Here is a 22,436-nt window from a genome sequence, read left to right as displayed (position 1 = left end):
GAGTGAAATGGCTCATGCCACACTGAATCGAATCAAATTAAAGATGAATCATTTTTAATCAGTGTGCTTTACAATCCGAGTTGGGATTAAAACAGAATCCTTGCAGTCACATATTCATAATCCTTCCTGGCATATTTTCTTTTCTAATCCCAGGATTAGGAAATCTAATTTAACATAAGGGATAACCGGCATGTTTGGAAACAAGCTCCAAATAAGAGGTGGTGGGAATGAAGTACAACTGTTGTGTTCTTTTTTTGAGGGGTAACACAGGCGGTTTCTCTTTCTTACATACATACATAAAAACGCACACAGTGTAAAGCAATCACTCCTGGTGAGCCCGTATGGACTTCAATGTTCCTCAATCACAAGCCCGTTTCATAGCCCGCTGTTGTGCTCCTCTGACTGTATCAGACAGTAGTTTACAGCTCTGTTCACTTAAAGGAATATTCCGGGATCAATTCAAGTTCAGCTCCATTGACAGCATTAGTGGTATAGTGTTGATTATTCCAATAAATCAATTTAACTCTTCCCTCATTATTTAAAAAAAGGTAAATCACGTTTACATTAAGGCACTGACAATGGAAGTGAATGGGGGTAGGTCCATAAACGTTAAAACACTCAAAAGTATAGCATTTAAACTTTATACGTTGTAACATGATTTTAGAGTGATAAAATTCAGAGATCTACCGGTGATACGGCATTTACCAGATTAAATGGTTTACCGGCGTTATGTCATCATTACAACAAAGTTGTAATATTAGATTTAACTTTGCACAGAAAAGGTTAGTGAGTGATTTTATCACACTAAAATAATGTTTACATATATACAGCGCTGTGAAAAAGTATGTGCCCCTTCCTGATTTCTTCTGTTTTTGTGTATTTTTCATACTAAATTGTTTTAGATCTTCAAACGAGATATAACATAAAACAAAAGCAACCGGAGTAAACACAAAATATAGTTTTCAAATATATTTTTTGATTGAAGCAAAAAAGTTATCCAACACCTATATCACCCAAGTGAAAAACTACCTGCCCCCTTCAACTTAATAGCTGGTTGTGCAGCTTATGGTTAAGGTGTTAAGCAGCAACAACTGCAACCAAACGCTTCTGATAACTGGAGATCAGTCTTTAACAACACTGTGGTGGAATTTTGGCCCACTCTTCTTTACAGAACTACTTTAGTTCAACCACATTGGAGGGTTTTCGAGCATGAACTGCTCATTTAAGGTCCTGTCATTGCATCTCAATCGGGTTCAAGTCAGAACTTTGACTAGGTCACTCCAAAACTTTAATTTTGCTTCTTTTGAGAAATTCAGATGTGAATTTCAGACAAACCTTAAATGTTCTTTTTTGGTTAGCAGTGGTTTTTGCCTCGCAACACTTCCATGGATGCCATTTTTGGACAATGTCTTTCTGTTAGTGGTGTCATGAACAGTGACCTTTATTGGTGTGAGAGAGGCCTGCAGTTCTTTGGATGTTGTCCTTGGCTTTTTTATGACTTCCTGGATGAGTCGTTGCTGTGCCCTTGGAGGAATTTTGTAAGGTCGGCCACTTCTGGGAAGGTTCACTACTGTGCCATTTGGAGATAAATGGCACTCACTGTGGTTCTATGGAGTCCCAGAGCCTTTGAAATAGCTTTGTAACCCCTCTAAGACTGATGAATTGAACTTTTTCTAAATGACTTTGAACTCAGACACTGAAAACATATTCATCATAGCTGAGGTATATTTAAGTTTTGTGTGAATTGCATTTTCAATGTATTTTTTTCCTTTTTTATCAACATAAAAATCAGAACGTCATTTCATCGACCCATACGTATCATGATGTGTATTGTATTTGTATCCCTATTTGCTAAAAACTACTAAAGAGATTTGTTTTTAAATCCTTTTAGCATATTTTCAGTTGGTATATTTTCCACAATCAGCACAGAGAGAGATGAAACAGGTGTGCAAATTCAGTGGTTAAGGGGAACCAAGTCAAGATTTAAATGCAGTTTATCAGGGGGCTATTTAAGATGGCACTCACTCACCCCCCTATTGTGTCAGGCAGGTACATGAGCTGGTTATCATCCACCTTCAGAGTAGTCAGTCTCTTCAGTGAACCTGTAAAGAGATGAGAGTTCACATTGCATGGGAATTTATACTGATGCAAACAGTAACTGGCCATTCTTATCAGAGACGGTCTCTCTATACCCACTTGAATCTAAAGAAAAAGAGCGTGCCAATCTTTAGGCAAATTAAGAAAGAATTAATTTGATGAAATTGATTTAAAACTGAGTGCTCACATTTCCATTGAAAAGCTCTAGCAATTACAGATGGAAACTTATCAGCCTTTCGCTAATGCCAAGTATATTTGTGGCTAGACATTTTTTTCTTGGAGCTCCCAAATTGGACGTCATTAAGAGTTGAACTGGGGGGACACTATCACAGTGAGACTCATGTTAAAGGGTGTGCGGCTTGGCCACTCTGACGTGCTCATCAGTGGCTGTCCGACTCGGTCATTCATTTGGTAATGAGATTGTATTACTGCTTCTACCCATCACCCTCCTGTTCGTTTGCACATCTAACCTGTTCATTTGTTATAAAGCAGATTAGAGTTAAAACTGCCAGAGCACACACTGTATATACAGGAAAGAGTAAATCTATGGGATTATTTTCTTTGTGTGTGCCTATTTTAGCATCCAACAAGAGAATTTCATTCATGTTTGTAGCACAAACTGTGCAGGATGAGTTACATACAAAAGTTTAAGACTTGAACTTGGAGGCTTGTTCAAATCACTAACTCTTTGTATGAGTAATATCAACAGCGACGCTCACCTTAGCAAACACAATCTAGAAGTAATAACTGTGTTTGTGTGTTTTACCTATTGAGCCTGGCAGCTGTGTCAAAGCGTTGTTGGACAGCAGCAGATCCTGCAGGTTTTCACAGCCTGATATCTGCTCATCAATCATCTCAACATTGTTTTTGGACATGTCCAAGTAGTTGAGCTGCTTCAGTGACCCGATCATCTGTACAAACACACAAAATATATACACTATATTAGGGCTGAGAAATTGAATGCGTAAATTAATGAATGCAATTACTGCAGTATTTTTTGTTGTCGTTTCTTTACTTCTTGAAACTTGACATGATAGGAGAAAGGTGTCCAGAGTTGTTACTGGCAGGCTACTCAGCCTTACAGGCTCTGATTAGGGTGAGGGTGGGATTATGGCATCTGCCTGCCAGCAACAATCCCATACAATGGGCAAAACTTGGGAAAAACAACTCATATTTTTACCCAATTTCTCTGGCTAAAATGGGCATTTATAAATGTTCAGGAGGTACATTCTGCACTGCACATCCCAACACAGAAATGGATTGTGTGAAGCAGTGCATGCTTATTCACTGTGCGTGACATATGTTCTTGGCATAATAAACAAGGGAGCGGATTTACTGAATGGAGGATGGAGACTTCACCCGTAAGTGGTAAACGAAGCTGCCGTATCTCTTCGCATCGTCTGAAAATACTCACCAACTTTCATCTGCACCAGTGTCAAAAGCGAAATTTACATTTACATTTATGCATTTGGCAGACGCTTTTATCCAAAGCGACTTACAGTGCACTTTATTACAGGGACAATCCCCCCGGAGCAACTTGGAGTTAAGTGCCTTGCTCAAGGGCCCAACAGTGGCATCTTGGTGGTGCTGGGGCTTGAACCCCCGACCTTCTGGTCAGCAACCCTGAGCCTCAACCACTGAGCCACCACTGCCCTGAAATGGTGAAAGAGAGACCCAGCATGTGCACAATAGAGACCTGGCCCAGTCGTTCAGGAAGCTGCAGCCAGGTATACTGTACGGCAGCCAGAGAAAATAATAGTTTTGAGAATTTTAACGTCAATCTAAACTTCAGCATTCAATGTGTTTTATATCTGTAAATACACTGTATATACAGTATGTATATATATATATATATATATACTGTATATTGAGGAGCTTGACAGACCCTGGTCAGTGTCTGCTATCATTGAATGAAAAAGAGCAGCTCCGTTTGTGTTCTACAGAGGAAAGTCAGTCATACAGGTTTGGATCCATTTGTAGGTGGTTTTAATATTTGGTGAACTATCCCTGTAATATGCTGCAGTAATATTACTCGGTGTGAATGGGCTATTAGAGTCGACACTCTTCCGGTGAAGGAATGAAGGACTGAAGCAGTGAGGGAGTGAATACTGATGAGGATTACTTGAAGAGATGGAGTGATGCAGTTGAGAAAGAGGTCAAGATAAATGACTGAAAGGCAAACCGTGAACTGGCTCAATCTAGCTCTCATGCTTGAGTGCAGACTCTGGCCAGGAACTGTTGCTCTAAAACACACTCCATCCTTCTGCCACTTCATTTCAAGGTCATTTTAGTTTTGCTTTTCCAATTGCATTTTTAATTATATACTAGTTTCAAATGTACTTTTTGTCAGTTTTTAGCAAAGGATTGTGAGTTTAGTGGTTATTTCATGGAGACATTTCTACTTCCATTTCATTTTATTTTCAGTTTCAGTAATTATAGGCAAGGAGAAACAGAACACAACTGTATTATTTACAATGAAAATAAGCAACCTTTGAACTTAAGATTGGCAAAACCTGCTAAAGGGACCTTTTAAATGTCGTATTTCCATAAACGTGGTCAGTCTAGACAGAGGACCAGGTACAAGTATTTGATTTCTAGCACAGATCCAGTGCAAAACCAGTAGTAGAGTGATAGTCCAGGGGTCAAAACAAATAAGGGTGCCCAAAATGAAAACAATGAGAAATCTTTCTAAAATCTAGTTTAAAACTAGGGATGTACAATAGTAATCGATTAATCTAGTACTCTTTTGGCACCAGCTACTCAATTATTAAAAACACTATTAAATATCACAAATTGATTTTGTGAAATGAAAAATGTTTCACAAATTATAAAAATGTGATAGCCATTATGTGGATTTTTTATCCAGTAAATGTGCATTACCTTAATGCCGTTAGCATTGCTTTCTATGTAAACCGTTTTTTTTACTATGATTATTTTTCATTTTTTATTAATGCATATTGCTCTTTTCATTTTGTCCCCAAAATTAAATTCATTAAATTTGTTACATTTCTAATTAAATTTGAAGTTAGCTAATTATTAAACTGCTCTTAGTAACATCTGTGAATAAAACTAAATATAAATGTTGCACACATGATATTTTTAACTTACATTTTAATTTACGAATAATCGATTACTAATGTTTTTGTGGGCTAGAGTACTCGACTACAGTTACTCGATAATGCTCATCCCTATTTAAAACAGGTGTCAAGTCTGTAAAAATTGTCAGTTGGTTTTAAAATAATTTACAAAAAGTAAAATATAAAAAAAGATATTATTATATGACTTTAAAAATGTAAATTAAAAAAATTCCTTGCACTTTGAATACATAAGTATTCAATGAGTGCACACAATCATTCATTTTAAAAAGTTATTTAACTCATTATTCAAGTTGAATTATATATTTGTTCAAATATCATACATTTTAGAGTCACAAATATCTAAATGTTTTCATAAGAGTTTCTCCATTTGACATGAACAAAATGTGTCTCTACATAAAAACATTACACACAGTCATGAGGGACTGCAGGTGTCCTCTCCATTTGTTTTATTCATTTGTCAATTGTTTATTCACTTATGCCAATATTTTTTTTTTTAAGAATTGAAAAGAGAAAATTAAGAATTTCACCACTTTCAAGTAATTGTTTTGTTTGAATTGCATTTTTTAAATTTTTTTAAAATAACAATAGATCTGGACAAAAAGCTTACTGTCACGTCACTGACCCATAGTATAATAGTAAACAAATAGTTACCATTATCTTGCTGCTTATACCTTAATGTTTTTATTATCATTTTATGCTTTTTGCCTTTTTTTTTTATTGGAAAAAATAACAGGAAATGTTAGCGAGAAGATCAACAGGATCGGGACATAACACATCCCAGATTCTAACCTGCATCTGCTACATAAGCTCTGGCTAAAACAGTCCTGTTTTAGCCAGATAACCTGTATTTTATCCAAACGGGACATCACTTTTTAAGCAGTGTTTTACAGAAAATTATCTTGTAACGATCCTACAGTGTGGCCATTATTATGGTTTTTCCCTAGGAAATGTCCTGTGAAGGCATTGTATATAAAGTTTGGAATGCAGTACATGTCTTCTCATCGCAATACCTGGCAAAACAACCCATCGTGCACAACAAATTAAACATTTGATCTGACCGATTTTTTTTTTTTTAAATCCGATTTTTTTCTGCCTGTGTGAAAAAGGAAAGCTGTTTAAGAGATAATTGAGCACAATAAGAACGGAAACATGTATTAAGAAATTGAAGTGTACATTTTGATTTCATGTTGACTTTAAACGAGCCACAAGAGTATGAATGGAGCATGCCACAGAACAGGGTGATCTTGATCTTTGGATGCACTGGAGTGACGATCAATTAGAAGCTATCTGCCAAAACTGCAATCAGTCAGCCTTTATTTGTCTTTGTGACAAACCCTACAGCCCATTAATCACCACAAGCATGAGCTGCTCTCGTGGGTACACCATAAGAAGCTTAATCAAATGCTTTAATAACAAAAGAGAAATTGAATTCTGCAAACTGAGAAACACATGGCCGTTCAGCCTTGCTCAAGGACACACAGTGGACAGAGTAAGCCGGTCTCTCCGGTCAGGAAGGGGAGGTCACAGTGCCGCCCTGATATCCAGTCTGTTTAGAGGTCATTGTAGCAGATTGTTTGCAGCTTTGTTTAAGAGAATGAACTGAAAAATCCGAATCCAACCGGCAAGGCTCGCAATTACTGACAGTTTGCTCTCAGCGGCAAGCTAATGCGTTAATTACGACCTATTTAAAAGAAGCTGGCGGCTGGAAGAGAACACCACGTTCCTTAAGGAATGTAGATACTTGATTTTCACCAGGAGTCAAGTTTAAAACGTCTTTCTAGCTGTCTTAACTCCTACATTTTTTTGATGTAGTAGCTATGTAGTGGTCCTCATTTATGAAATATGAGTTTAAGTTATGAACAATGTCTTGTTTTTAAAACATGTCAATTATCGCACAAATGCCACGCTAAACATCAATGTGACAATTTCTTCGAGTATTTTTGTTCGATTCATATTAAGCAAGAAGAGCTTTACAAACAATTTGAACAGAAATTAGTTCTGTTAAGCTTTCAATGCAAACCATTAATGTAACAATTTGCACAAGAATGGCTTGAGCAATTTCCAGAGAAATGTATTGTTGAAGGAACATTCCGGGTTCAATACAAGTTAAGCTAAGTCGACAGCATTTGTGGCATAATGTTGTTTACTACAAAAATAAATTGACTCGTTCCTCCTTTTCTTTAAAAAAAGAAAAATCAAGGTTGCAGTGGGGCACTTACAATGGAGGTGAATGTGGCCAATTATTTGAGGGTTAGGGTTTACTCTAAACATTAATGCAACAATTTATGTATGAATGGTTTTACAAACAATTTAAAGACCTTTGTTCTATTAAGATTTCTATGCATGAATGGTTTCACAAACAATTTACACAGAAATGGCATTTCGTGCAAAATGCTGATGCAACAAATACGTAATATAGGAGAAATGCATAAGAATGTATTAGAATGGATTTATGAACAAAGAAATTTGTTAAAAGTATGAACACGACAACTACCACAAGTTGCTCTGTTCCATCATTCCATGCTAAACATTAGCCCCTTTCAACGATAGGTCCAAGGGGTTACCGTTTCTGAACCGTACCGTTCTGTATTGATCAAGGCTCGTTGTCATGGTTTCAGCGTCTTTTTTCATGCAGGGAAATCAGGATTAGAATAGACTGAGCAAGTGATTAATTATGAGTCGCCACGTCATTAAAGCCATTTCATCAGTGTTGGCTGTTGGGTGTAATCTGATTACAAAGTAATAAGTGATTGTAATCAAATTTCTTCTGTTTAGCATTCTACGATACGCTCATGTGGCAGATATGAAAAAGTGTATGCAATAATGCTTTACAATTGATTTACACAGAAATGTGCTCTGCTCAGGTTTCATGAATTAGCCCCAATTAGTTTATATTTAAAAACGGAAGCAGCATTTGAATTGTTTCGGTGCAGTTTTGCCTTTCTGAAAAAAGAAAGAAAAGAAAACTCACCCCTGGAAAAAACGTCAGCTTATTTCCATCCATCCACAGCTCTCTAATTCCTGTAAGCTGCTCCAGTACTTCAGGCTAGAAAGGAAAATGGAAAATTTCAATCTCAAATTCTCTACCACTGGTTTCAATGAATAACATTAGAGTAGACAGATGCATATTAGGCACAATCTAACAGAGAATGCTTCAATGAGCGCAACTGTATTCACTGTCTTTAAATCTGACACCTGGCTGCATTGAAATCTAGAAGGTAAACGCAGTGCAGGAAAAAGCTGCTGTAATGCATGCAACCCCTGAAAGAGAGGCATGATCTACTCACCACTTCAGTGAACTCATTACTCCCCAGATCCAAGCGCTCCAGCTGCGTGAGCTTATGCATGCTCCTGCAAACAAACACACACAAACACATTACAAAAACTATTAACAATGGATTAAGCACATATAAGATATAAGACATATACGTGGGTGATCATGGGTTTTATGGAACTGACTGAATGGCAGACGGACAACTTGTAGAAGCACATCAACCACAGCTTAAGACTTTTCTTTTCAGAGAGTTCATGCAATGTCACCCCAGAGGCAAGTAAACGGGAGTCAAAGACATGTATTGAACGGGTAGCTATTGCTAATCCACTTTTCATTGGCTGTTTTAAAACACTGTTAGACTTCAAACCCCAGCTTCACATAAAACCAAAGCATTAAAATAACACCCAAATATATTGCCCAATGTCATATTCACAACTAAAGACCAAGCTTGGGAGATTTAGAGAATACTCTGAATTCTCTCAAACAACTACAAAGAAATAAAGAAATAAAAAATAAAAAGTTTCTCTCTAACGGAACTCAGAATATAAATCCGTTCTCATATTTGCAAATCAAAACACATTTAAAATTCATTCCCTACTATTTTATATTAATTAATCTGCAAAAATTGGCTGGTTGTGCTGTTCTGAAACATACTTTATTTTTTTATTTAGTCATTTTGTCATGTTATCCTTTCAACACATATTTATAGGAAATATTATTTAGAGGACAGGAAATTAAGGGGTGAATTTAAAGGTTTTTTTTTTTCTATTGTCTATTTTTCGATGATTTTTCTTTTCGGTTTTCAAATTCACCTGTTCAGACTCTTTGTAGATAGCTCTACCAATTTTTTTTATTGACATTTATTAATTAATTTTTATGGACACAAATTTAAACGCCCCTCAGTGCACCATGAGTCATCCATATTCTTGGTACATTTTCCTGAAAGAGAAAGACTTGACATTTTCATACCTACCAACAATCCTGATTTTACTGGGTTTCTCCCATTTTTCCACCCCTCCTCCTGACGTACTACCGGTTTACAATTTCTCCCAATAAAATAAAATTTTCCACATCCACACTTTGCACATGAGAATGTATTTGACCTCCAGGTGGGGTTGCCACCCACCCCGTAAAGTATGGGATCTTCCCATGTTTAAATACGAAATGATGTGTCCAGTAGTTTCATGTTTCAACCACAGATGTCACTAATTCTGTAGTGCAGCTTTAAAGGAATTGCATTGCTGTATCTCATCACAAACATAGTTCATGTAGAATCTTTACATCAAACACACGAGGGCTGTGTGTTTTGATTGGCTGGTCTGATGAAGAACTGAGGAGTGGGTTCTACAGAGATTTGTCCTGCGATTTGTCCTGTAAGCTGGTCAGATGCAGTCATGGCTAAATGGTTTCAGATCATTAATTTAACTGCTAGAAGATGAAAATGTATCATACGTAGGTAAGGGGCTGTCTGAAAAGTCCACAGTGGATTTTTTTTTTATTGAAAAACAGAATGTTCAATAAGATGTACAAAATTACACAGATCCAACAATGTATGAATACAATCTCAATTTCTAGGTATTATTCATCTTCAGTGTAGTATTACTGACCGGTAGTGCCACTCCCTATACGCATATTACACAGTGTGCATAGTGCACCTACTCCTACGGGAGCCTCATCTTACCCTAGGGGGGCACCAGAAACTCAACCGGCTGCCGTTCCTCGCACATACAAACCATTCCCCGAATTTTAAATGTGTAACTAATAATAAATTATAATTTACAGTAAATGCCTCAAAGCAAACAAACACTAAACAAACTCCAAAAACAAACCCTATATTAAACGGCCATTTCGTTGAATTGGATGTAGTGTTAACAGGATTTATTTCTTTTTCTCTATTTCCTTCTATGCATCTTTTCAATCTTTACACTTTCTATAGCCACACCATCCTGTTACAAAAGCAGCTTGCGAACACAATGCTCTCAATATCTGTGTCCAACCATGAACTAACATTAACTACTCCGGTAGATTTGCTTTAGCATGGGGTCTAAACCACAGATAATGGGGACACAGTTCAACATGAGCTTTCAGACTTATCTAATCTAGAAACCAACTGCAAAAACAGGAATTGAAAGCCAAAATTATTAGTGGCACCTTGAATTTAATAAAAATGTTATTTTAAAATGAACATTAGACTAACTTGATCTTTTTTTTATTATTTTATTATTATTTCTCTGGTTAGTTACATAAAATTTTCTGGAAAACAGAACAATACTTTGGCCTTTAGTTAGTTACTCCCCAACACTTGTATGAGGGGTTCATTCATCGGGAACCAACGGACTGACTCTCAGAGTGCTGAGCAATCCACAGCTCATTAGTATTACTGACACGCACATCATAAGATCAGACCACACAATGAACAACTTAGAGGCTGCTGAAGCTACAAAAGAATGACTGAAATGACAGTAAACACTGATAAATGAGTCACGATTCATGAGGGACATCCGTCTTCCTGTCTATGATTAGGGCATTTACGTCTCTTGCTGGTACACTTGCGATCCAGAACAGAGGCCTTGCTTGGGTTAGTAGTATGAGCTGTAGTACATGTGATACTGTCTTATCAAATACCACTATTTATTGTAGTTATCTTTATCACAAATTTTTGGTTTGTCATCGCTCTTATACATTGTTTAGGCAGAGGAAACACACATTTTCCATAGATCTGATTTCTAAGAATAACTGTTAAAACTGGCAGTTATATGTGGCCAGATCTAATTTCTTTCTGTTCAGACTGCTTTTGCTAGCACGTACACACGGGTTGTCATAGTAACAACACAAGTGAAGTAGGTTCACGATGCATGAAGCATTAGCATTTACAGTATGAGGCATTTGACATTAGCCAATATGTTTTTCATGAGGACAGTATGCAAATCTGAACACGTTTGTCATTGAAAGAGTGTAAAGAAATGTTGTGTCTTGTTGTATTGATGTAAAAACCCACCACACAATGAAAGATGAAAAAAAGATGTGAAGATGGTTTGGGCTTGAAAAATCAGACTTGGTTAGGAAGTGAATTATGTAAAAAAAAATATGCCACAAAATCTACGTATAAAGCAGGGTTGTCACGATTCCAAAATTTCAGTAGTCTGTGCTGATACCAGTAAAATTTCACGATTCTTGATCACAATTTCAATACCAAAAAAGTTAAAGTTAAATGGATCAATGTAAATCATAAATTAAAGCAACTGCATGTTTTCTTTTGGAGTTTCTGGAGTAAATACTACTTCAAATGTATTTTGTATGACCCAATGAAATACGTTTTTTCCCCCTAAATTCCATTCTTTCCCCAAATTTGCCGTTCACAGTTTGAAAGTTTAATCAGTTTTCATCATCAAAATAGTGTGTAATCAAATAAATTACTAATACTTTAATCAAATGGAAAAAGTTTGATTTGTTTTTCAAAATATCATTGCATTTAAATGTTTTTCAAATGAAAAGTGTCAGTAAAAAATCTTCACAGCATAATCCAAAACACAAGATTGGTCTCGTTTATGTTAAATAATGTGCTGCACAACAGAGCACATTATACATGAAAATATTGATAAAAACAGAACTCTTGCTTGAGAAATACTGCTTAAATATTATTATTACTACAGTAAATACTGCATTGTACTATACATATTTCTGTTCTTTTTTTTTTAATTCACAATTTAACACATTACACATAACACAATCACAGAAAACACCAAGAAGAACACCACTAAGTATATCGACAAGACACGCAACAACAACAACAAAAAAAAAAGGGAATCTACACAGTCTATATTGCGTGCCTTTAGTCACTCCCTTTATCATAGGATTATTTCTAATCCATTATTCCATTTAAGTTGATAATTGTATAGTCTCTATATAATTTAATACTAGGGACCATGTGGTTTGGAACTCTTGCAGTCTTGAATGCTGTTTACTTGTAATTTCTTCAATGGGCAACAAATCTATTATCTGATCCAGCCATTGACCCAGTGTGGGTCCTGACTGGGAAATCCATGCAGTAAGTATGCATTTTTTTGCAAAATAAGAAAACATTGTAAACACACATTTTTTTGTAAAGGGAAACTTATTTTCAATATCATAATTCAATAAATATAACACAGGGCATAGCTCAAAAGTACAATTACACATATCTTGAATTATGAATCTTCTCCCAAAAAGAAAAAATAGCTTTACAATACCAAAATAAATGCATGAATGTTCCTAATTCAATTCCACATTTTCTACACATAGGAGAGTTTGTGTCATTAAATTTATTAAGCTTCACTGGAGTTATATAGTATTTATACAGAAATGTATAATTAGTTTCTTTAACTTTAATGTTCACACTCAAAGGTAAGGTCAAATTAATACACAAAGTTAACCATTCTTTTTCGCTGAACTTCCTTTTAAGCTCTAATTCCCAATTTGTTCTCAGAGAAGAAAAAGAATTTGGGGAGCTTTCTAACAGAATTTTATACAAATGAGAAATCTTCCCCTTAACCGAAGTAGCAGAAATAATAAATTTTTCCAACTCTGTAGGATATAATCTAAGTTGTCCCTTTTTATGTAGAGATGTAATAATGTGACGAACCTGCAGATATTTAAAAAAATCTGTTCTAGGAATTTGATATTCAACACAAATAGCAGTAAACGATTTAACAGACTTAGAGTCTTCATCAAACATATGCGCAAACGTTTTCAGCCCATGAAGTGACCAGTTTCGAAAATCAGTTTGGAAAAGTGCTAAAAAGTCAGGGTTAAATGCAACAGGAGAGTTTTTACTTATATGACCTCAAATACCTATTACAATCCTGCCAAGCTTTCAGTGTGGCTTGTAAGGGGGGCAGCCCCTCTACACTCATCAGAAACTTCAAGTTATTAACATAAAGTGTTGATGTAATCTCCAATGGATAGCATACTAATGATTCCAAAGTTACCCACAGGGAACTATTTTCCAGCTTCCAGCCTATGATATTTCTAATTTGGCAGGCCCAGTAATACCACTGAAAATTTGGAAGTCCTAAGCCCCCTTTTAGATCTAATTTTGTTAAAGTGGACAACTTAATTTGCGGAGTCTTGTTGTTCCATATAAACTTTGTTAAACATCTATTAATTAGCTTAAAAAAAGAAAAAGAAATATAACATGGTAACATATTAAAAGCGTAAATAAACTTAGATACATATTTCTGTTCTGATGTTCTTCAATTCTGCTGGCAAGCATTTATTTTGACAGGCTTTCTTTTTGTTGGTAGTTTTAGAACTCCGATTAAGATTTTGGTTATATGGCCCAGTGCGATTGTTACAGTGCAAAATGCTGCAATGTAATTACATAAACATATAGTCTGCAGGTGCTCCACTGTTTACAATAAATGTGTGCTCTATTCTGTCATCTACTTCAACAAGCACAGCACATGATGATCATTAAACGTAGTGTTTTGATCCGTGTGTTTTCAGCATATAAGCAGCTTCACACATAGTATCCACTTCGTACCGAAGTACACCCTAGTTTAAAGAATATAAAATATTTTTTAAAAGAAAAGGAGGGATAAATCTTTGTGTGTGGTAATTAACATTATGCCACAAATGCAACAGGAGATATGTGTAGTACAATACAAACATTAATGTATAATGGACAAAACATTTAATTATAAGATAATCATATTTAAATATTGAAAGAATAGTATCGTTTACGGTATCTTCCTCAAAGCAAGTAATATCTCGGTTATAAAGCTTTAATCGAATAACATAATATCAATGAGAAAATAACACGTTATGTCTCCGGCTCTGCTGGTGAAAATCTTTGTCCACCGGCAAAGTCTAGCAGGTAACCTCAAAACCAGATATTCATTAGCGCAGAAGAACAGTGCTGAATCACAACAAGTGTTCCACTGCAAGTTACTTGCAGTTTCATGTTTCAACCACAGATGTCGCTAATTCTGTAGTGCTGCTTTAAAGGAATATTGTATTGCTGTATTGAGCTACTCTAGTCCTGGCTATCTCACCCCAAACAAAGTTAATGTAGAATCTTTACATCAAACACACGAGGGCTGTGATTTGATTGACTGGTCTGATGAAGAACTGAAGAGTGGGTTCTACAGAGATCGTGCCAATGCCCAACTCCTCTCTCACACACAAAAGCAAACAATCGGGAACTCATATGATGCAATATTGGCTCCAGAGCCAGAAACAATTATAAAACCTGTCACAGCATGTCACTTGGGTGCCTCTAATGTAAGGCTAAACAATATAATGCCACAGAGTTATAATGCAGTTAATGGAAGAGCTGCAGCAGTACGGAGCACCATTGTAATATTTTTAATAATTCAAACCGATCCCAGTGCAGCACTTACTTTGGCAACATCTTTAACTGGTTCTCCCTCAGCTCCAGGATCTGCAGTTTGGTTAGTCTATGGATCAGAAAGAGTGAGAGTCAAGTAAATGTCCATGAATTTAAAAAAGGATTTAAAAGGTGCCTGAATGGCATATTTCTGATTTCTTATTTATTTTTTTCAATACAAATACACACTACCACAATTATATAATGTGGTAGTACAGCAGTATGGAAGAATGTGACCTGCGTATTATCTTACTACATAATCAAGAAGTCCCAACACCAGCAAAGTTGTAGGTGTACACAAGTTAGTGTGTAGTCGTAGTATGCAAATTCAGCATGTGTCCTGTAGTGTTCTGAGGACCCAAGTTAAACACGACACCTCCCAATGAAAATTTACTTGAAGCTCTGTGGGATTATGCATGCCAAATATTTTGCAGCACATCCTTTCACAGAAATTGCATGCATTTTCAAGGGAATGCGTTCATAACATGAGCTCCAGGAATGTCAGAAAACATTTCATTTCAGATGGTTTCATGGGTTCACAGCTTGCATAAATTTTTTCAGTAAGCTTGATGGAAGCAAGTTAAACCTGTTTAACTTGTGTTTGGAAAAACAGAAAACTTTTCCAAACTTTGGGAGAAAAGTTTGCTGTCCGATACATGTTTCTGTAGTACAATTCACTCAATCTTTTATCGAAATAAAATGAAAACTGAAATCTGAGTTTGGATTATCTTGTTCTCACTAGGACGGGGTTTTATCGGTGTGTGTGCACGAGCCCAGGCGTGTGTGTGTGTGTGTGGGTCTGACCTGCCGAAGCTGGCTGGTAGGAACTCGAGGAAGGCATCATTCAGGTAGAGCTGGGTCAGACTGAGGAGCTGCGTGAAACCTTCTGGAAGCCTGTGGAGAAAGGTGAGCTGATCCATTACATCATTCAGTGTGCTTACATGCACTTGTTCGATTTCAGTTGATAATACTTTTTTTTTTTTTTCATTTAAACACTTTAGTTAGACTTTTGTGAAGTCTGACTTGCAGACATATGGGGCTTTTCCACTGCACAGTACAACTCGACTTTACTCACTTTTTGGGGGTTTTCCACTGAGGATAGTACCTGGTAACTGATACTTTTATAGTACCACCTCGGTCGAGGTTCCAAGCGAGCCGATACTAAATATGACATAAAAATCCTGCATATCACTGATTGGTCAGGGAGAATCGTCACTACCAGAGTCACTGGATTTCCGATACGTGACATTAACCCGCTAGTTTTAAAGTTAGTAACAGCGATATCAGTTTTGTTTGTTCACGCGACTTTCGAATTGTGAAAAAACAAATGGCTGTGCGCAAAACCTCGCCGTGGTCAATAAACGAGACCTATCAATACTACAAGACCTATCAACAGTGCAGGAAAAAGTATTATATATATATATATATATATATATAAAAAAAAACTTAAGTGACTACAGAAACATCAAGGAAAAGTGGAAGTGGTTTGACCAAATGAACGCTATCTAAACAGGCGAGCAATGGGAGGGACAGTGCCCTGGACTCAGTCACGATGGGGGATGGTACGTTTTGTTAAGTTAACTCTATACTCTGCTTGAAAGCTTCACTATATTAGTTGACCTGCTACTGGAAGCTTGCTTCTAAAACAACCAGGCCAATTTAGCTGTTACACTTGTGTAAAATCACCATGCAACAACTGCTTTATGCAGCACGAGCTAGTAGCTAACAGCTAGCGGTTGTGTTATTGTTTTTGTCAGTTTGTGTCTTGTATAAGATGATGTCACAGCAGTAGAGGCGGTGCAACTATGACGATCAGCCTATAATCCCACCCACGCTGAGGAGACAATAAACTGCAGTTGAAATGCAAGCTCAGAAAATTAAAGCGAGTAGAGTTGAGGTGAGTCAAACCGTAACGTGCAGTGGAAAAGTGCCAATAGACAATGTGATCGTAGACTGCTTCACCCAAGACGTCTACACCTTAATCGGACAACAACTGGCCTTGGCATTGTGCGTGTGCTCTAAAAGACAGAGCTACCTAGAATGCTACCCAGGCCTACCTAGCTGACTTGACCTTTGTTAGGCTCTAATCTCGTTAATCTTGTGTACTTACTTGGATATGGGGTTCACGCTTGCTTCTACAATGGCCAGGACTTTACAGTTCTTGATATTTTCAGGAAACTCCTGGATGCCTGAAATGTCAGACAGAGCAATTATTTCAATAATTTTTGGTTTTAAGTTTGCTGTCCTTTTATTGGCTATGTCAAAGGATATAAGCTACGTCAACACTCTTGAGGTCTTTTTCAAAATTGCCCACCGAAGAGAAATGGCACCTAAACATTTTTAGAAACAACACAAGCTCATGCAGCATTAGACTGCATATTTCCTGTCCTCCAAACCGCAAGAGCTGGAGTGTGACAGAGTTATGTTAAGATTTCCTCCCTCCAACGCATTCACATGCAAATTATAACTGTGAGCTGAGTAACCACAGGTGAGCCTGTACTAACGTAAATGCAAACACACACACACACACACATTTACTTAGCTAGCGAAATGTATTGCTTTTATATAAGCTAGTTAATAACTATAGACCAGGGGTACTCAATTGGTGGACTACGGTCCGGATCTGAACCGAAGGAAAATTAAATCTGTACCGAGCTCTGAAGCTTTGTGCTAGTTATCTGACACCTGGCTAAGTGATTAGCATACGTTTATTCACCCGCAGAGTGGGAATCAGCGCTAGAGACAAATATTTCTCTCTATAGCGGAAATAAAGCATGTTCAGCGCTACTAACTTTATTTCCGCTCCGCGCGTGTTGCCCCTCTCCCTGCTATAGACATGAAGTGCAACATAAAGCCTAATTTACTGTACGTACGAGTTGCTGGTGCGGTTATTTTAACAACAGTAGCGGAGACACCGCTATAGACACTGGCATCATTCACTTAAACACACTGCAGAAAACAAAAATTAAGTAAAGTTATCTTCATCTGTCTGATATGCGATTCAGCAGGTTCAGCTAAGCCAGGTTTGTGCCAGGACAAGTTAACATGCCACCTTAAGACTATAACTTTCTTTTTATTCATCAGCATGTTATGAGCCTTTCATAATAAACAGATTTTTCGTCTAATTTTGTTAAAATTAAGCAGAGGTGTCATCATGGCAAGGAAAGCCTATTTATCCTTAATTAATCAAACAGATATTAAATGCTTCACTGCTTTGTAAATTGTTTGTTTGTTGTTAGTAGATTCTCACTTTAAAGAAAATATCAAATGGTTCATTCAGGAATTTATATTTTCTCTCAGGGGACACCCCTGAACCCACAGTATTGTATCTGTCAAAATGCCTCCAATGTCCTAAACATAGGTATAGATTCTGAATGTAAAAATATTTCAACAAAACTGGACTGCTGTCATTCATCTTCATAACAAACTGATGATCTCATAATTTAATATTTCACATCCAAGAGCCCTCGACTGATGAATTCTTGATTAAATATTGTAATCTTTTGGTAGCTCTCGCAGACCCCATTATCTGTCTCTGGGCCCCCAATGTCCTCATCAGGTCTTTTTTTTCACAAAGTACTATTGCTGTCATCTTGGCAAGTTATAAAAACTATTAAAAAAAAAAAAAGATACATAATTTCCTAGCCATATAACTACTGACACATGTAATCTACATACTATCCGGATCTTTGCTGTGAAGGAAATGTAGAGACTGGACCTCTCGGAACTTTAACGGAGTACCCCTGCTATAGACTAACAATACCAAAAGAAAACTTTTTGGATTTTTAGATTAAACAAAAAACACAAGATTTAGCTCATTTGCAGAAAAAATGCCTTCATCAAAGTATAGCTAAGTCCACACACACACTTGGATGAATCTGTGTGTTCACAGCAGAGCGCACATCCGCACGTGGTGACCCTGCGCAGCGGCTGCAGGATGATTGCGTTCCAGAGTTTATTTTACATCACCTTTGTTTTGTCATAACACTTACGGGAACACTTAGTGATGGGATAAACACTGTGCTAAAACAAACACACAGCAATGAAAGTTGAAAGAACTGCAGATGCCCCACTGTGGCAGCACCAGCGGTGGTTATAGGGCACAAAAAACACAATATTGATGCACTGATCATCTAAAAAAGGTTAATTTGGTTATGCCTGCTTCAAATCAGTTCCTACAATTTTAACAGAAACACACAAAGAACCCATAAATGATAAGTGTCTTCCACACCAAGCCTGAATCATTGAACTGTGATGATGTTGTATCACAACTTTTATTATAAGTATTATTGCTGTTGTGGTTCTCACTGTTAACTTATTATGTCCACTTGTTTTGCTTTTTATTCTAGGGATTTAGAATAATTCGTTCAGGTATCTAATTTTATTTTAGAGAATAAATAAAATGTAGTATTGTGTTTTAATAGTTTTGGTGCAAAAACATTTTTGCTTTTGTGTTTAGTCACATATAACTTGGCTTAAAGAGGCCATAGTTTATCATATCTACTTGTAATATGCTGTTATTCGTAACTAGATTCTTGTCTTTTTTTACTCATGCTACATGATTGTGCCATAAGGTAACAGCATATGGTGCAAGTATTGTTTTATGGTTATTCAGTGAGGAAAATTATATTGCAGCAGAAATTATGGTCTGACACATATGAGTCACTTTCAATGCTCAGTGGATTTAGATAATCTAAAAACATATACAACTAAATAACTCTGGCTGTTTAGACTTTATTGGGAATGCATTATGATGTGAAATGTATCCCAAGCAATGGCAAAAATGTTGATTAGGGAATTGTAATGCCTGTACCTGCTTTGATTTGATTTGATTAAAGGTTTCAAATCTGGTTAAATCTAGTATTGTGAATATTCAGCAAAGTGATATTAGGGTGAATCTAACGAGGTCTTTCAAGTACATGTCTAGGTCATATATCTTAGCCCAAAATCAACAGCAACAAATGTGATATTGTATTTTGCTTTAAGAAACTGAAACCCATTTCAGGACTATAAAAATAGATTTGCATTGTAAAAACATTTTCATAACAATTAAGCACATTTTCCCCCGATTCTCATTAACAAAATGCAAAAAAATTATCTCATTCTCATTAATATAATGCAAAACAATGGTATTTTAATTGTATTTATTTAATTGTGATATGTTATATTATTAATAAATAAATAATATATTATTAATATTATTCAATAAATGAATTGAATTGTAAAGTATATACAGCATTTGTAAAACTATTTTTTTAAGTGATTTAAATGAGAGAAAAAAATATTGCATTAGTTTTTTTTGTTTACTGTTATTAAATAAGGGTGGAGGGAGATTGGGCATTGTCACAATGCAAAAAGAAAAAGAAAAAAAGCAAAGGTTAATTTTCTTCATTCAAAATCAAACCCCCCCCCCAATACATTTCTGTGTATACTGTCATCACCATACCTAGAAGAAAGTGATGGTGCATTAAAGAAAAAAAAGGGTTAAATGAGGCTTCCTTTGCAAGTCTGAGCTTGTCATTACACTATCAGATTCTGCAACACATCAGTGGAAAGATAGTGATGTGTGTAAACAAATAGTGATGTGGTCCTTCACTCATATTTGAGAATGAATTAAACTGTTCAGTATGACATCAATACCAGACTGCTATCAGTTTAAGGTCTATAGAGGCTTTTCTGCAATCTGTTAGTAGGTATTTAGTTTTCCAAAACAATGACAATGTAAATATACATGCAGCAGAATGACTATGGCTCTGAACCAAACCAAAGAGAACCACTTCACTGTCTACATACACGGTAAAATAAATGATGTGTTGGATTTATTTAAAATATACAGCATTTCTGCATCATTCTTTTTAAGTTAATTCAATTTATGGTCATTTTATGTCAGCATAACTAGAAAACCTTTGTTTGTGATACACAAATGTATCAGTTCATTCAATTTTATTTACTTAAAATGTATGCCACATGAATAAGATTTAACAAATAATAACATGCCGTTTCAAATTAACTTTAATATTATTGTTTCTACTTAATGTAATTGTCTCAAAGAAAATAATAACAGAGGTATAACATGAGGTATGCAAAGAGAATATTTATCACCCTAAAGGTGACTTCACACAACATCACTAATACTAAAAATAGCTCAAATCTCTCTACATGTTTAATAACAACTAATTAAATGCCCACATAAGATCCTTTTGAACAAAAAAACATGTTTAAATTATTCAAGCGCAAGGGCTTGAATTTTATCGATTAATAAGCCAAAGTTCAAGGAACTCAGTTACTCTATTATTCATCACTCTACTTTCACCATATAATCTATATTTTGTGTTGTACACATTAATGCAAATTAAGTAAACTCAACATAATCACCTATCCACTGAAGCTCTGAAATGGACTACAAAACTCTATTAAACTCATGTGTTCAGACTAGAGCCAAATCAAGTTCAGTGACACGTCAATAGCATCAAACCTCACTAAACCAAGACCCAATGAGGTTTGATGTAAAATTAAGTGAGCCACCAAATTTGATTTGTGTTCTGTATACATGAGTTGATCAATTATTTGGTAGTGAATAATGGCGTAAATTCAGTCTTTTCATCATTCAAAATGATCACATCATTTCAGAAGACTTATGATGCAGGAGTTGCATGAACTACTTTCATGACACATTTGGGTGCTTTTTATGAGTTTTAAAGTGAGTCACTATCATTTGCTATTGCATGCATTGCAGCATTCTTGAAAATATTCCCTTTTGTGTTCCGCATAAGAAAAAGTTACAGGTTTGGTCTGACATGTTAGTTGAATTTATGGGTAATTCCTTTAATATTCCAGGATGCAACAGTAAACAGCCTAGAGTGAATGCTTCATGTGCTGCCTTGTAAACTGAATTTCAACACGGTCGATCTTGCAGTGATGAACTGAATTACAATGGATACGGGGTTAGAGAGTATATCTATCAGTAGGCCTGCAGTTGTGTTATGGGTGGACTGATAGCGTGACAGGACTCTAAAGAGGAAAAATAAAGAGGAGATGAATTTGTCATTTTGCTTACTGTTCTTGCTGACGTCCAGCTCCCTGAGGTTGATGAGGTTTGCGATGCCAGGCGGTAGCACCGTAAGATCGTTGTCTGGTAGGCTCAATCGGTGGAGCAACTGGCAGTTGAAAAGTTGCTGTGAATAAAGGGAAATAACAAAAGAGACCGTGAAAGATTCATTCAAACTGTGTTCCACCTTGAATTATAAGATTCCTCTCTCATCCATTTTTTGTGTACTCGTAGATTTATCAGAAATTGAACCCACAACTGCTCTTATGAAAAATAGCTTTAGCATCCATTAATTGGTTCCATCACTTCACTTTCTCCTCTCCACCAATAGCTGGTGTGTGGTGAGCGTACTGGCACATTATGGCTGTTGTCGCATCATCCAGGTGGATGCTGCACACTGGTGGTGGTTGAGGAGAGTCCCCTGTTCAATGTGTAAATCGCTTTGAGTGTAGTGTCAGAAAAGGGCTATATAAATGTAACATTCAATTGAAAAGAAAACTATTTCACTTAACTGGTAAACTAATACTAATAGAATACATATCAATGGAAAAA

At 36.2% G+C, this 22,436-nt stretch overlaps 1 protein-coding gene across 2 annotated transcripts in view; it reads right to left on the bottom strand.

Moving 5' to 3' along the window:
• erbin (erbb2 interacting protein) overlaps positions 1-22,436 on the bottom strand; it is a 103,834-nt gene that overhangs the window by 31,933 nt on the left and 49,465 nt on the right. For both annotated transcript variants that reach the window (XM_052116045.1, XM_052116046.1), the window contains exons 3-10: positions 21,894-22,011; positions 16,947-17,025; positions 15,641-15,730; positions 14,850-14,906; positions 8,483-8,546; positions 8,167-8,241; positions 2,864-3,008; positions 2,030-2,102 (exon numbers count right to left, since the gene is read on the bottom strand). In XM_052116045.1, coding sequence (XP_051972005.1) covers positions 2,030-2,102; positions 2,864-3,008; positions 8,167-8,241; positions 8,483-8,546; positions 14,850-14,906; positions 15,641-15,730; positions 16,947-17,025; positions 21,894-22,011 — 701 coding nt within the window. The remainder of the gene's footprint in view (positions 1-2,029; positions 2,103-2,863; positions 3,009-8,166; positions 8,242-8,482; positions 8,547-14,849; positions 14,907-15,640; positions 15,731-16,946; positions 17,026-21,893; positions 22,012-22,436) is intronic.

The sequence above is a fragment of the Xyrauchen texanus genome, chromosome 43 (genome assembly GCF_025860055.1).
Source record: "Xyrauchen texanus isolate HMW12.3.18 chromosome 43, RBS_HiC_50CHRs, whole genome shotgun sequence".
NCBI classification, from domain to species: Eukaryota; Metazoa; Chordata; class Actinopteri; order Cypriniformes; family Catostomidae; genus Xyrauchen; species Xyrauchen texanus.
Note: the sequence above shows the minus strand (reverse complement) of the source record. Positions and strands in the feature narration are given on the sequence as shown.